This window comes from Agrilus planipennis, unplaced genomic scaffold (genome assembly GCF_000699045.2).
Source record: "Agrilus planipennis isolate EAB-ADULT unplaced genomic scaffold, Apla_2.0 scaffold193, whole genome shotgun sequence".
NCBI classification, from domain to species: domain Eukaryota; kingdom Metazoa; phylum Arthropoda; class Insecta; order Coleoptera; family Buprestidae; genus Agrilus; species Agrilus planipennis.
In genome coordinates, this window is record NW_020442456.1 from 278239 (window position 1) to 295180 (window position 16942).

Genomic DNA, 16942 nt, shown 5'->3' on the forward strand with positions numbered 1-16942 from the left:
TGAAAAAATAATAAGCCATGAGTTCTATTAACAATCGTTTACAAACAAACCTAATGATAGCATTCTTTCTGAATTCATTCATTATCATAACATTAAAAACTGAGAAAAACAATAAAATAATCTTCTTAGAATTAAAAGTAAACCGACATTGGAAGTGGGATGAACTTATATTTATTAAAACCAATGTATGAGTGATCAATATTAGATAAAATACGATAACTCTGATAACAATTAGGGAGGAAGTATAACAGAGTATATGACCATGTGTAACAATAGATATTGTAAAAAATAAACAATAATTAATTTACTAAATATAGTCTTATCGAATAAATAACTCATTCAATAAACAAAGCATTGGTTTTAAACTATTATTTCGATATATTTTATTTATTCGTAAAAGCAGTTCACTTAATTGTTTTCAATGTTGAAATTTTGATTTAGCGTTTTTAAGTCTCTGCTATCCACAACCGGCCTCAAATCTAGTCGATTCATTAGCGAAATACATAATCTTAATGTAGACCAAATAGTATCAGACATTTGTGAATTATGTGAAGAAATCTCTCCATTGTGATTTCTTCCTCTGGATTGTTGATTTAACGCTATTAAAAGATGTTCAGCCGCTTCCCTGTAAAACGAATCTCGTGTTAGTTTTTCGTTGTTCTTTCTTGATTCCAAATTATTTTAATTAAATTTAGTTATTGAATAAAATTGAATCAGAGTGATTAAAACTTCTCATGATATCTAATCTAATCTTTTTCCCAATTTCCACCACTTTTAATTTCTTATGTTTAGAGAAACACGGTCGTTCTGGACCATATATGTTTATGCATTGTTACCTTGCACCCTTAAGTTTGAATATTTGGACGCAAGCAATTACAGTGTGCTGTAAACTGTACATATATTAAAAATTCGGAGGCTGTTGCATTATTTTTCATTAATTAGTAATTTTCTAAATATAGGTAAATGTAAAATGATTCGTGAATTTGTTTTTATAGTTTTACCAAAATAGTTGTCCTATGTTCATCAAAGCCGTTTACATAGTAGTTTTACTATATGAGATAAAATATTTCTCTACCATTAAAGTTAGTTGCTTGAAATTATTATTGGAATAAAATCCTGGTCTTCTAATATTATAATTTTAGAATTACGTAAGACGTTAAAACAATAGTCGTATAAAATTGTAGTCATTACGGTTTATAATATCAGAATTGCAACTTACTGATATGCTTTAAGATTGATACATGTAATTCCCACATTGTATCTTGCTCTGATAAATCCAGGAGATATAGTTAACGCGCGATGGTATGCTTCCACTGCTTCTTCCGGGCGATTGCCGTTGGCTAAGGTAGCACCTAATCGATTCCAAAGTCTAGCATCCTATAAAATAAAAGCAAAAAACTATTTAAAAAATAAAAACAGTTTATTTTTTAATGAGAAACATTTGATGGGTGATCGCGAGTTAGGGCTAGTTAGAATTAAAGTAGAAAATAAACTTGTTAGAACAGCTAACAAAAGTGTAGAAAAATTTCAAGTCCGGCTCCGCCTTTAGTAAATGTTACGTAACAGTAGTCCCTTCAATAGGTCATAATGTGTAATAATATTGTAATAATTTCAAACACATGTTTCACACTAACTATGTAGTCCATATAGTTGTGGTAACGAATGCTAACAAATGTAATTGGGGATGGGTAACTTTTTATTTTTCCGACTAAGGGGTCGATGCGACGATCGCAAATATCGGCAATAATACTAACGTTTTAAGGATTTACACCAATAAAAAAATGACGTTATATCATCAAAGCTTTGCGACCATTATCAATCTATCATGCTTAACTGTTAAGTTATCAAAATTAAAAGAAATTTATAAATAGCAAGAACAGTATTGCTTCTATTTTAAATTATCACTACAAGAAATCGCAACTGACCTTACATATTGCCAACATATGATTGGTTCCAGTGAAAAACTAAAAATTTAAGGTCAGATACAATTTCTTATACATAATATATTAAAGGTCGCACAGCTTTGGTGACGGAAACGTCTCTCAATTTTTAATTTTTCAATTATTAATTTTATATGTAACATTCAATAAAAAAAATCTTTTTGAAAGGAATGATACCTCCAAATTCTTCAGTTATTACACATACTCTGAAATATTATTATTCGTGCTTACATCAGGTCGTGTGCTCAAAGCAACACGAAAGCAGTCAACAGCTTTACTGTATTCTCCTGAAAGGTTGAAAAGTATTCCTAGACCGCATTGAACTTCGTAATCTGGATTTACAGGTTGCCGTTGTGCAGCTTTTATAAACAACTGTTGCACATAGCGATGGTGCATGCTAAAAATGGTTTTGGGTCAAAGTTACATTATAGCTATAAAATACAAACATTACCAAATTCAATTAAATGACAGTTAGTTGCAAGATGAGGTAAATGTTACTATGACAAACACGCACATTTACACTGATAAACCCATATAAAAAATACATGAAAAATTACACCAAGTCTGGAAATTATTATTAAGGCTTGTTGTATTCCAATTATTTAAATTAAAAATTTTTCGTTGTATCCTGAAATTTCTGTACAATACCAAAGAAGCATGGTAACATAAATCCAAACAAAATCATTCAACTCCTCGTTCACACTTACGGATCGAGTAAACTTGTAACTTGCCCAGAAATTTGTAAATCAGAAGGTACTAAATCCGAATAATTAGGATTATTTTGTAACCATGCAATCAGTTCTCGACAAGCTTGGTTGTGGTAGTTTTCATTAGCATAACTAACAGAAAGGGACATGTGAGCCATCAGATTGTCTGGTTGAAGTTGTATACAACGTTTCAATGCACTTATTGCATAAGAATCCTGTAATAAAAATGGGCAAACAAACAATTATAAACAATTTGCATTTAACTTATTATAAATCATAACACATTCAAAGAACACATCACAAAAAAAATTAAAAATCTTGTTAGTAATATTAAAGATAAGGTTACTCAAGGTTTATTAAGTCATACGAATGCACATAAAACTTAGTTTAAATATTACATTACTATTTCTATTCCACGAATAAACAGTAAGTAAGACATAAAATCTAAAATATTGTCAATGCAAACAATCAGCATTGACAATTTCAAACTCCACCTGCTCATTTTCAGCTTGTGTAGTGCCAAGATATAACCACGCGTCGGCATTGTCAGGATTTTTTTGAACAGCTGCTTCAAAACAAAGCACTGCACTTGGAAAATCTCCAATAGCGAGCATTTTCTTCCCAGTTTCAAAAGGATTAGATTCCTTCAACATTGGATTATCTTCAGCAAATTCATACTCCTACAATAATAGTGTTATTTTAAAATGAAACAAATAATTGAAGAAATAACAGTAATAAAAGATAAAATCAAAGAAAAGTACTGCAAACTCATAAAACCTAAGGGAACATTGCCCATTGTAAGTAGAGGAATCTAAAATAGCAAGAAGTGAAAAATGAAACTGATACGACATTTTTCGATCAGCGGTTCAGTTAAATGGCAATTCAACAATTAATTTTCAGATTAAATATTTCTCCAGTGCCCAATATAATATATTTATAATCTAAAATATAATGATCTTTGTAATTAACGATAAAGGCTTTTTAATAAATAGAATAAATGTATAATTAAATAGTCAAATCCTTTTTAGAATAAAAATTTGAATTCAAAAATTGTTGTACTTCAAAACAGCAAAACATAGTCATGCTTTGAAACGCTTTCGAATCATTGACTCACAAGCTGACTACAACAAAGTAAACGACGACTGTCTTTTAATGCACCGATTTTATTATTAAACATTGCGGTTGTTTTTAGTTATTTTTATTAAAAAAATTACACATTTTATTATTTCTTTAGGAAAAGACATAAGTACCCAGTACCAATAATGAAAGCGCATTTTTTTAACACAAAAATAAGTAAAAACAGCCGCAATGTTTAATAACAATAAAACGCTGCATTAAAAGACGGTCGCCGTTTACATTGTTCTAGAGTCGGCTTGTGAGTCAGTGATTCGAAACACGACTTCGTTTTGCTGTTTCGAAACACAACGTTGCTACTTTTTCGACACAACGACACATCGATCTCCTTAAATGCCGCATCGGACCACGAGCATTAAACCGAATTCCTGCGAGTCGAAACAGCTCACCTCGCAAGCAAAGTTTCGGATGCGGACGTGCTTTTGTAGTAATAAAGACTATTATTCAAAATCAAGAGTTACCAAATCCATACGACGTTGGGTCGTTCGAGAGTCGAAACAAACAAGTTTCAAGTATACATTCACGCGAGAGCTGAATCGGCTGACGAAAAAAAAATGTTTAAATGTTTCGAATCACTGCTTCAAAACATCGAATGATTCGATTCGAATTAGTGATGGGCGTACTCGAGTCCAAGAATCTAAACATACTCGATTTCTAAAAGTATTTGCTGTACTTAAATACTGAGATATCAGTACTCCAGAACCGAATTCGTCTGTATGGTAGTAGATAGCACGTCTGTAGGAATCGGACAGAATCGGGTTTCAACTTACGGCGGAACTAGACTTTTATTATTATTGAATCCTCTCTCTCTCTCTCGGAGTATCGCTTCGATAGCCGAATTGTTTATTAATGAAATAAAGTAATCTTTTCTACATCTCTTTTTCATACTGTTTTTATTAAAAGCAACACTGTTTTAAAGTGAAACTTTTATTACATCGCCTCAATTTTTTTCGTCCATCTATCGCATGTCGCATTCCAGCCGGCCGCAAGAGTTAAGCGTGAAGCATTTATATTCTCACTCATTCGTGCAAGTGCATAACAATTACATTCATAGACTGTGAAACTCAAAGCGATGATGAAATTATTGATAGAATAACTGAAGTTCAAAATGATTCAATGATTTAAATAAATATTGTCCTTAGTTTTTAACATGCGTCTATTATTTATGATTGTATTTATTATGTATTCCGTACTCATACGCAGATAAAAAAGATTTATGAATAAAAAGTTTGTAGGTGATATTTGCTGTTTTTGAACGTTCCCATCCGGATATTTGGTACTTAATATCAAGTGCATAATAAGTAATAACTAAGTAGACACACTTTAACAATAATATTTCTTTTGAGTGCTCCATAAGAACGTTCCCAGATACTTCCCAAGATTTTTTTCTAATATTACTTGTGTAAAATTCAAATTATTAGTTAATTACAATAATAATAAACTAGCTATCAAAACTTTTGCCAAATTCATTTTCCATAAAAAACTTGCAATTAAAAAAGTCAACGATAAAATAAAACACGCTTTCACTTATTTGATTTAAATTTGGTGACTGCTAGTACATTCTAAACCTAACGAGCAACGGATACTTTGTATCTGATAATTGCAATATTGACATCACTATGTTTAATTATAATTACGAAAAATTTTTGAAATTAAATTTCCACTGTTGCCGGTACACTTCATTAAATTACTTTATAAATTCAGCTGCATTCATTAGTATTCAGAGAGGGAGAAATTTCTCTTACTAATTGTAGTACTAAAAATGTACATACCTTGTAGGGGTCAGTTAGTTCATCTATATCGTCCAACCACGGATGATTATCTCCAACTTCTTCAGCTAGTTTCTTCCATTCGTTTTGCAATTTATCCCAAAATGTATTGTAGTAATCATCCCCTTAAAAAAATAATAATTNGAATGTTGATCGTGGTTGAGTGCCATAACCACTACAAAAATCAATTTATTCACTGTGTGAGATGTCTTTGAATGCTCATAGATATGTCTTACCTGTGATCTTAACTTGTCCTACCGTTACCATTTTTAATTCGTTAACTATGAATGCGTTATATAGATAAAGTTTCACGAAAAATGTTTTAATCGTATTTATATTTCAAAATTTCTATGATGTACTAGTTGTGAAATGATTAAATGCTATTTTTTATTTGTATTTATATTTGGCGGTCCGTAAAGGTGTCATCCCAAATCTCTAATTGAGGATGACACCATGGGTATCGAAACGCGTTTTAGTTTTCGAAACTTAAGGAATTTCAGGTTATTAAATGTTTATTTTCTCTTAATTATGAATAACAGAGTTTTTAAATTGATTTTATATACTTCAACTGTTCTAACTTTAAATTTTCTTAACCTCTTTTAGATTTTATAGCCTACTTATGTACATCATAACTAGTATTATAAATACGAATCTGAGTTTGTTCGTTTGTCATCTTCTCACGCCTTGACTATTCAACCGATCATAATGAAATTTTGTACACACATTTTCAGGGATACAAAAAAGCATATAGAGTACTTTTATCAAAAAAATACTATTCCCGAGGGATAGAAATAAAAACAGTTTTATATGGAAGATTTCACGCCTTAATTACTCTTAATCAATCATGAAATTTGTACACATTGTCAAGGGTACAAAAAAGGTCAGAGGACAACTTATATCCAGAAAAAAATACTGTTCCAGGGGGATAGAAAAATTAATTTTATGTGGCCGATATAAGAGCAAAAGTACGTACATAGGATTTGTTGATTTTAAGAAAAAACTTTTGACAATGTTAAATAGGACCTGATGTTAAATATACTTAAAAATGTAGGGATGAGTTACAAAGATAGAAGAATGACACTTTGTATAAAGAGCAACAGACAATTATAAAGCTGGGACTGCAACGTAGATTAGTAAACATTAAGAAGGGAGTCAGACAGGGATGCACAGTTACCGCTACTTTTTAATCTATACATCGAAGACGCGATCAACATCATTAAAGACAGTACAATTGTAGGGATAGATATACAGGGACAAAAGATTAGTATGCTTAGATTTGCAGATGGCATAGCAGTATTAGCATCTAGCATGGATGAGTTAGAGATAGCTTTAAATAAAATGGATGCTGTACTGAAAAAACAGTACTGTATGAAATAAAGGGAAGAAAAAATAGGAAAAGAGCGAATATAAATTTAGGAGACGAAAAATTAGAATAAGTGGCCGATCGATCAGGACGGAAGGATTAGCAGGGATATAAAGTAGAAGATAGCGCAGGATTGAGTCATCTATATATATAAAATCGTTAGTCCCGCTAAAACTCGAGAACGGATGGACCAATTCGGGTTAATTTTGGTCTAGAATTATTTGTGGAAGTCCAGAGAAGGTTTAAAAGGTGAAATAATATGAAATTAGTCAAATTGGTGGATCCATTCTCGAGTTTTAGCGAGACTAACGAACAGCAATTCACTTATATATATATATAGATGGACTCCTTTTGTTTGTTTTAAGTTTATTTTATACAAAAGTTTAGGTCTTTTATTTATCGATTGAAGAAATACGAAGTCTGCTGGGTCAGCTAGTCTTCAATAAAAAGAAGTCACTTCTATGCTCACCAACGGTTAATTTAGAAATTCGAAAACGGTTGTTTACGCAACGCTGTAGGGGTGCGAAACAGGGATAGTGGGCGCGGCGGAAAAGAAAACGTTGGAAGCGTTCGAAATGTGGTGTTGTAGGCGAATGATAAGGATACCGTGGATAGAGAAGGTTAGAAATGAAGAGGTATTAAAAAAAAAATAGGCGAGATAGGTTAGAAGGACACCTTTCCAAGCATGAAGGTCTAGTCAGAGACATATTAGAGAATGAAACGGGAGTTAGGAGGGGTAGAAGTAGAGGTAGAGTAGATTAGATTACTGTTCGCAAATAGTTAAGGATGTGGGTTGTTCCAGTTTTAGGGAAATGTGAAGATTAGCTCAGGATAGGAAAGAGTGGAGATGTGTGTCCAACCAGTTTTCGGACTGATGACCTTATGATGATGATAATAATGTAGAATCGGTGAACTACGCGTGTGTATATGTGTTGGTACCTCGAAGTGCGTACGTGATTGCCGCGGGGTTTTTACCCGATCGATATTATCACGTGTAAGGGTTCGGCGAGTTCAAGAGCAGAGTCGGGGTGTGATCGGTCGGGAAGGAAGATGTTTTTACTTTTGTATGCCATTTGTTTAATCGTTTTCATTAATATCATTTTGTTTTGTTTTAATTCTTCCATAAAACCTTTTATATTACCATCTGTATTTGTTTTTACAATAAATACCTACAATAATGTGGTCGATTTCAAGCCTTAACTACTCAATCGATCATCATGAAATTTTATAGGGGTACCCTATGTGGTACCTTTTATCTAGAAAAAAATTCTGTTCCCAAGCCGCGAACCGCGTAGATGAGCGGACGACTCGCGATTGTCGACTTTTCAGACTTCGCAGAGAGACTATGCACAACACAAATTCGGGCGGTTTTAGTGATCTAGAATATTTATTTTGAAGCAGTATGTTCGGAGAAACCCCCCTTCCACTCTCTAGTTAACATAAATACCTATTTATATTATTTGATATATTTGTTAAACCATCACTTCAATTGATGTGCAATAAAATATTTTACTTGAAGCTAATTGTCGTTTATTATCCAAATATGTAATGCAACATGTATTAGCTTCATTAATTTTTAAGTCGATTCAATTATTCAATGCCTATTAAATAAACTGCATACCTTTTTCGGCATTGAGTCCTTTCTCTACATTCCACGTTTTATTTAGTGTGCTAGCTTTATCGTTAATATATTCACTTGTCCATGTATCGGATTCATCCTTTACATCGTCTTTGTTTAAAATTGTAGAATGGCTTCCTTGCTCTAAATTAACTTTCTTCAGAAAATCCATAAACTATATCAATACTTTCATTACTTTGTATTTTTTCTAAGTATGTTTGTCATTACCTGTGCATAATCTTGATCCCCTTCATCTTTATTAAATATATGTTTAAATGCATCAGCATTGTATACATCTTTATTTATTACTTCCGTTTCGGAAATACTATAGGCATTATCTGAACTAGATATATCGTTTTGCTCTCTTTTCGAAATTTCAGCCCAAATTAGACCGTGATCCAATTCCAACGTATTATGTGGTCTCTAAAAAAATTAACTTATTATTAAAACCTAACGAGCAACGGATACTTTGTATCTGATAATTGCAATATTGACATCACTATGTTTAATTATAATTACGAGAAATTTTATAAAATAATCTTCTTAGAATTAAAAGTAAACCGACATTGGAAGTGGGATGAACTTATATTTATTAAAACCAATGTATGAGTGATCAATATTAGATAAAATACGATAACTCTGATAACAATTAGGGAGGAAGTANAAACGAAAATTTTATCATGCGTCGGCGTTTTGAACGCTGGATTTTATTGTCTATCGGCCGCGGTCCAGTCGCGCTCTCAGCGCCTTCTCTAAGCTTTCCAGGGCTATCGAATCAATTTCGAGCTGGTTTGAATTATTTTATTTAAAAATTTAACGAAGTTGTCCATGTCCCTAAGTACTGAAAATTCATGTATTGTAAGTGCTAAGACTAATGAAGCCTTTGGTCAAAAAGAGTTCTGATATCCTTATATTTTTATTGCAAATTGAGTTCAACTTTGCGCTGTTATAACAAATTCATATTTTTTTTTTTTTGAAAAGAAGCGCCTTTCTGAGTACTTGCAAATCAGGGCCGGCCTTAACCATTTAGGCGTCCTTGGCAAGTCATGTCTTTGGCGCCGTTTTAGGTACACTTATTTCATTACAGAAGTGATGCCGTTATTTTAAGCTCATTCGCTGTACCTACGGGGACTTCCCCTACTACAAAATGTAAAGAGATTTTTGAACTAGACTAAATGGGCATACTACTGGATAAGTCTATAAAAGTTAATACGCTGAATCTAGTTTTCCTTTCGATCGATAAAAATAGGTATTCAAATTGAGTGGTTAAGTTGAGCAACCGCCCCGGTCGAATCGCAAAACGAAAGTGATGACGTGATGAGTATAAAACGAAATATTTTCTACCAGACCGACAACAGAAACAAAGATGAGATATCTTACGATGCAACAACCAAAATTTAGTGGATTTGTGAAAGAATGGCTTCCGTTTTGGAGTTTTTTTAAAAAAGAGTGTTCGCAATGAAGGTAATTTCCAATTGCTAAGACAGTGCTCAATTGCATGAATTGATATTTAGTTATCCTCCTATTTCTGAAAATCATGATGCGTTTTGGAAAGTCTGGGCGTAATTACCGATAAATGTGCCACCATTCTGTATCCGTTTGTGGAATCATCTTTAGCGGAAGAAGTTTTAAGGGCGTGGCAATGTAGTGGGCACCTCGAAAATTTGACAAGAAATGGAAGTGAGGAAACAAAAGAACATCTGAAAAAACTACTGAAAAAGGATTGAAGTTGAATGTCAAGCACAGATTGAAATTGCACTCATAGGATTTAGCTCTGCAGAAGACGGTCAGACAGCTGTGGGCGATAAAGCTAATAAGGTAAAAGGTAAAGCAGAAGCATCACCGTCCTTTTCAGCAATTGCGAACAGGCTGCTTACATATAATAAAGACAATAAGGTGAAGCTAATCTGTATATTTTGTAAACGCGAAGAGCATAATAGCGTGAATTCTTTTAAAGCGCGGAAATTAGATTTAAATATGCGTCGTACAATCGTGAAAATAGAAAATTGCTGTTTTAAATGTTTACGTCGTAATCATATCTTAAGAGATTAAAAAGCGAAATTGATTGTAGTTGGTGTGATAAAAGTTATGTCCTTTTGATGTACGGCTATATGGAAAACAAAGAAAATGGTAATAATGCATAAAATTTGTCAGTAGAGGATAACGGTAAACGTTTTAAAAGTGAATAGTACAACGCCGATAAGGCCCGTTTTCAATGTATTATCCGAAAAGTTTAGAAGTAAGGCCAAATATGATTAAATAAATACGGTCTTCTATAAATCGTTGTCATGAGTATGAGGTGGGCATGTTGGCTGATATACTAAGACGTTTTTACAAATAATCGTAAATAGAGAGCATCGAGATTTTTTAAGCTTTCTATGGATATTTGACGGTAGAATAGTAGTTTTACGACATGTAAGATTGCAAGGCAATGCAAGATTTGTATTTAAAGAAAAACATTAATTGGACTATTAAAGCATTGAATAAACTCAATAAGGGATTTTGCGCTGACAATTGTACAAGTGTAGGTGCCGACCAGCTTCACGATTTCATACACGAAGCGACGACTGTTTTGTTGACTGGAGGTTTCGAGTTATGCGGCTGGGAATACGCGAAGGATAATTTAGATAATCCAACGACCAAGGTATTCGGTATTTCATGGGATAAAAAAACTATATATGCTTAGTTTAATTTACGAAAATTTATTTGCTGAAAACATCGATAGTTACGAAATGCGTTATACTATAATTTATGATCCAATTGGATTGTTGTATACTGCTCCGTCACCTCCTGTAAGCTCGGCACTTATTTCTGTTACACCCTATATTGACTAGAGTAAAAGTCCTGGGATATGCATGAGCAACAATTTTAGCCACATCATACGAAGTTGTAGGCGAGATAGGTTGGTAGGACACCTTCTCAGGCATGAGGGTCTACTCAGAGACATATTAGAGGCAGAAACAGGAGTTAGGAGGGGTAGAGGTAGACCTAGATTAGATTACGGTTCTCAAATAGTTAAGGATGTGGGTTGTTCTAGTTTTAGGGAAATGCGAAGTTTAGCTCAGGATAGGAAAAAGTGGAGGTACGTGTCCAACCAGTCTTAGGACTGACGACCTTATGTTGATGATGGTATGAAGTTATGGGTTTTGCAGGGTGTGTCTGAAGCCAGTTATTATTAGTTGGAACATTGTAAAAATTTTTAAATAACCCAAAAACTCCTGTCTGGAGGTTGCATGTTATGGTTTGTATGTGGTGGAAATGTAATTAGCACTATTCCAGACCATTTAGGGAAGTCAATCGCTTCAATGCTTATGGTTATCCATAAGCAGCAGTACTTTCTTTTTTTGCGATAGTTTAACATGTTTAATAAAGTGGTGTAATTATTCTATAATTTTTTCCAAATTTGACCATCCACTAGCATATGCGCCATTCCCAACGTACATCTAGAAGCACCTTTGAGCATATCCCCATTAAAATGTACTCGTGCAAATGTCATAGCAGATGGAAGTGAGTTTCCCAATGCATCAATATAGCAATTACCTTAGGTGTGTGAAGAGTGGTTATGCCACATTCATCAATTAAAAAGTGAGGACACATTGTGTTAATAACTCTGAAAAAACTTGACATTCGTAGAGCTATTTCCTTATACCGCTGTATGAAATTATAATGTCAAGTTTTTCCTGCTTGAGCTTCTTTTTTCCAAGTGTCAGGAAATTTGATCAGATTAACCTTTGCAAAGTTATACGCCAGTTTTCTAGTTTCATTTCTTGAGGAACTTTACAACATTTACACATGGTTTGTCAGTTATTTTTGTATTTGAAATATTTTACAGGGTTATTTTTGCGAATATGATTTTGCAAAGTCGTCCCTCAACACATTGTATGCTTTGCAATAGCAGCAGCAGATACATTTTCATTTACGACGGTATTAACTACATTGGTTAGAACATAAACGGATACTTTTGAGCGTTTATTTTCTTCCTTACTTCTTGGCTGATAGTGATTTTGCCGGGTACCGCTCACTGACGTCTTAAACAACATTAAATACAGTTTGTGAAGTACTTTGTGCCGAAAGAGGTCGTAGGTACAAAACGTAACCATTATGAAATAAAATTGCAAAATATTAATATAAGTATACTGATGCCACGTTACTTCTAAAGACTATATTTTTATAATAAAAAAGTCATAAAATATTGACTTTAGTCAAGAAAAATTGTCAAGTAAACTACAATAAATCTGCATGGCCACATAAACAGTACAGAGCCTAAAACTGGCGGTTATAACTCGGGAAGAAAGCGGAAATTATCTGATACAATATCTAACACTGTTGTCAATATTACATATATTTTTTACTATATCCTGCTTAGTTTAGCTTTAAAGTGAGGTAACCCTATATACAAGATAGTTCAGGGAACAAGACTCTCCTCTAAACTGTACTAACCATCATTTCAAGGAATGACCTTCATCAGAAGAAGTTTTAGTGAGGAGTACACTCACTTAAAATAGCAAAGGCATACTGCTCGTTTTATAGATAATCAAACCAAAAGAAAATAAATTAAAATCAATGAATTCTAGGATGCATTATCATGAGGTCTTCAGCCTGGAGATTGGTTGAGCATACATCTCTACTTGTTCCTATCTTGAATCAATCTTTGCATTTCTCAAAAATTCAAGTAAATTACATCTTGTAACTATTTACAATAATTAACTTATACTTATTTAAATCAATGTACATCAAAATCATGACAGTTAATACCTCATCATGAGCAGTTTGTAATAAAATGATATTGTATGGTAAATTTTTAATGCTTTTATCATTTCAGGTAATTGGAATGTCAACTGGGTCTATCAAAAATAATAGATTATTTGTCTGGCAATTTATCACTTACATCATCTGTCACTTGTGAATATTCATCTGCCCATATATTATCACTTAATTGGTCTTTTACTTTTGATGCAGGTATGGGGGGTACAGTTAACCGCTGAGATTCAATTTCTTGCATTTCCTTCATTAAATCTACAATAATCAGTGAAACCCTGTGCCATTAATTGGAAATTACACATACCGCTCATTCTGTAAGACTGAGGTAATGCCCGAGTTTCTTGTAGAAATTCTTGTACAAGATTATCAGTTTGGTTATGATTGATAACAACAGAGCTGTGGGCTTCAGAAAATGTATGATCTTTTGTAAAATGTCCAGCAAATTTCATAAGGGCATTGTCATCACCACAATCCCCTTCTGCTAATTTTCTCCAAGCCATTTTTTGATTGTTTACCACTAATATAATAAAATTGTTTGATGAAACTGTAACAAATTGAATTTTGAACATATACAGAGAATTTTAACAGGAATCAAAGAAACAATAGAATAATAATATTTTAATGTATTTAAAAAATTGACAATCATTTGTTTACTTCAACCATATTTAATTAAAAAAAACTTGCTTCATTGCAAATATAACCAGACTTGATATACATACTTATTTAATAAATACCACACAATAACATTCCGCGGTACGGACACTAACATACAATATTTCTTATCTGCTTATTCAAAACACCACATAAAGAGATATATAATCTCTCACCTCGTCTATGATCCCTGACAGAATATTAATCACTGAACATTATTCTAGGCTGAACATGCACTGAACACCATCTAAAGTAAAAACTTTCCAACTTATCTATAGGCATCGAGCACGTACCATCGACGTTTACTAATAGACATGCCTTAGCGGTCAGAATTGTGGGACAACAAAAGAAAGAGATGGAATGAAGTATCGGATAATGTCCATCTCTCTCACGATAGTGTGTAAGCGTGTCATGAAAGAGATAGTATTAGTCCGAAACCGTACGCCATCTCCCTCACTTTTTGAGTCAAGAAATTATTACAACGACACGGCTAAGGCATGTCCATTAATATATGCTATGGCACGTACGGACATGGACCATTAGTCTGTGGCAATGTGCGGACCATAGACATCTATTAATGGACGTACCTTAGCCGTATCTTGTTGTAATAATTTCTTGTCTCGAAAAGTGAGGGAGATGGCGTACGGTTTCGGACTAATGCTATCTCTTTCATGACACGCTTACGCACTATCGTAAGAGAGATGGATATTGTCCGAAACTTCATTCTATCTTTTTCTTTTGTTGTACCACAATTATGACCGCTAAGGCATGTCCATTACCCTTTGTATATCTATTATCTATGGCTAAGGCATACTCATTAGTAAACGTCGATGGGCGGACTGACTGAATTTTCTTTGCTTCTCTTGTTACTGACCGAGAATGTGGTTACTAACCGGCCTGACGAATGTTGATCGTGGTTGAGTGCCATAACCACTACAAAAATCAATTTATTCACTGTGTGAGATGTCTTTGAATGCTCATAGATATGTCTTACCTGTGATGATGTTTATAGATCATGTTCATGTTTCAATGAATGTGACAGTGAATATTCCGGTGTTTTTATGAAAAATATAGCATATTTTGTAAAATAATTAAGTTTTGTAGTGTAGGTAATTGCATTATTTATATTAATGTAGTACTGGCACCATGAATTAAATTATTAATCTGTTTTACACTCGCATTACTACTTGCAATTGCTACCATCAATACCAACACGGTAAGTGCCGTACTAAACAATAGTGTTTTGGCGAATAGCTTTCTTATGAACAAGTTTTTATTGTATTGTAAATTATCTTATCTAGAAAGGAATTTGTTTTATTTATTAAGTTGTAACTTTTTCAAAATCTTAAATGTAAATTAGTATAAAGAAAAATGGCCGCCTAGTATCTAGAAATATAATTAAAGTGGTATTTATCAAATAACACTTTTATATGTCAGAATTTGTTCTTTCTTTGCAGGTACTTATATTCATTGCTTTATCAAAGAAAATGTCAACTGCTGGCTCAAGTGGTTCTGGAAGAGGTAGAGGTGGCTCTCATGTAGGAGAGCAATCAAAAGAAACTAAGGACTCCAAACCAAATCCAAAAATGTCTAAAGCATTGGGAACATCGGCAAAACGTATACAGAAGGAGTTGGCTGAAATTACTCTTGATCCTCCCCCAAATTGCAGTGCTGGTCCTAAAGGAGAAAACTTTTATGAATGGGTTTCTACCATTTTAGGACCACCTGGTTCAGTTTATGAGGGGGGTGTTTTTTTCCTTGATATACACTTTTCACCAGAATATCCCTTTAAACCACCCAAAGTCACATTTCGTACAAGGATTTATCATTGCAATATTAACAGTCAAGGAGTTATTTGTTTGGATATTTTAAAAGACAATTGGAGCCCAGCTTTGACTATTTCAAAAGTACTTTTATCCATTTGTTCTTTATTAACGGACTGTAATCCTGGTAAGTATGTATGAGTATGTAAAGTATTTATTCATTTGTATATATTTTGAAAGTAATTGAAAGAATTTAAAGCTGAGTTATGCCAACTTTTGGTAATCTATTCTATTAAAATAGTGCCAACTTCAAGTCACATCTGAATATTGTGGATTTTTTAAAATTAAAGCAGGTTATTTAAATAATTCTGAATTGACTGGTGCAAGTTAAATTATATGAGTTTTGAAGATATTCAATTCTAAATATAGAGCTTTTGAAACTCATATTTTAAACTGCAGAATACAAGTACCAGAAAGTTTACTCACATACATACATAAAAGAAACTTTTCCTACGATTGTTAAAAAACTAAATGGGAAAAAATTTTAATTTATGATTGCAACACAGTTTCTGAAGTTAGTTAATAAATGATAAAAAATATATCGATATATAAACGCCATGCAATCACTCTTGCCTGGAGACATGTCTTCAACACATCACTACTAAGGAGCTAATCAGAAAACGTCAACTCTAAGCATTTGTTTTTATCACTTTCTACCCTTTTAAGATTTTTAATTTTAAGTTTTTTTGAGAACTGGTGAGTTCGTAGATCAATCTAAATAAATTTTTTGTCGTAAAAATTTGTAATAGCAATCAGAGTATAGCACTATGTAAAGTAGGTTCTAGGGTGTAAAATATCAAAAATAACAGCACAATGACCTCTACTTTTTCCCGAAACATTAAATTAGCAAAGTTATGATTTAAATTAAGAATTACCTAAGTAGAAAGAGGAGACTGTGGTAATATTAATTAAAAAATTAAAAGGAAGGCTTAAGTGAACGAAAGACGTGTTCGCTCAAACAAAGTTTTTTCTGGTAATTAGGGGTGTCTTCCTTTTAATTTTTTAAGAATTACCTTTTCTTCAGAAGATTTTCACGCTTTTCTCAGTAAAAATGCTAAGACTGAAATAATTCATATTTTATTTTAATGTTTTTGTAATCCTAAACATATTTCATTGGAACAAAAGGAAAAGAACGAGACAAAAATTCAAATTGCAATGCTTAAATACTGTTAAAAG

General features: G+C 32.9%; 2 protein-coding genes across 5 annotated transcripts; one reads left to right on the forward strand and one right to left on the reverse strand.

Annotated features, from left to right (window-relative positions):
- Positions 1-14228, reverse strand: LOC108736778 (peroxisomal targeting signal 1 receptor). Of its 4 annotated transcripts, none has more exons than XM_025980580.1 (11): positions 14120-14228; positions 13597-13836; positions 13420-13547; positions 8760-8954; positions 8535-8706; positions 5554-5675; positions 3142-3327; positions 2648-2862; positions 2172-2337; positions 1220-1377; positions 1-625 (listed from the first exon to the last, which is right to left on the reverse strand). In XM_025980580.1, exons 2-11 carry the CDS (start codon positions 13790-13792, stop codon positions 409-411), a joined length of 1755 nt encoding a protein of 584 aa, XP_025836365.1. In that variant the 5' UTR covers positions 13793-13836; positions 14120-14228; the 3' UTR covers positions 1-408. The 4 variants fall into 4 exon arrangements, with proteins under 4 accessions (XP_025836365.1, XP_025836364.1, XP_025836362.1 ...); XM_025980579.1 differs by lacking the exon at positions 14120-14228 and adding an exon at positions 14012-14113; XM_025980577.1 differs by lacking the exon at positions 14120-14228 and having other exon boundaries at positions 13597-13912.
- A 733-nt stretch (positions 14229-14961) lies between these two features.
- On the forward strand, positions 14962-16936 carry LOC112906445 (ubiquitin-conjugating enzyme E2-24 kDa-like). The gene is made up of 2 exons (XM_025980581.1): positions 14962-15159; positions 15401-16936. Exon 2 carries the CDS (start codon positions 15431-15433, stop codon positions 15905-15907), a length of 477 nt encoding a protein of 158 aa, XP_025836366.1. The 5' UTR covers positions 14962-15159; positions 15401-15430; the 3' UTR covers positions 15908-16936.
- The last annotated feature ends 6 nt before the right edge of the window (positions 16937-16942 follow it).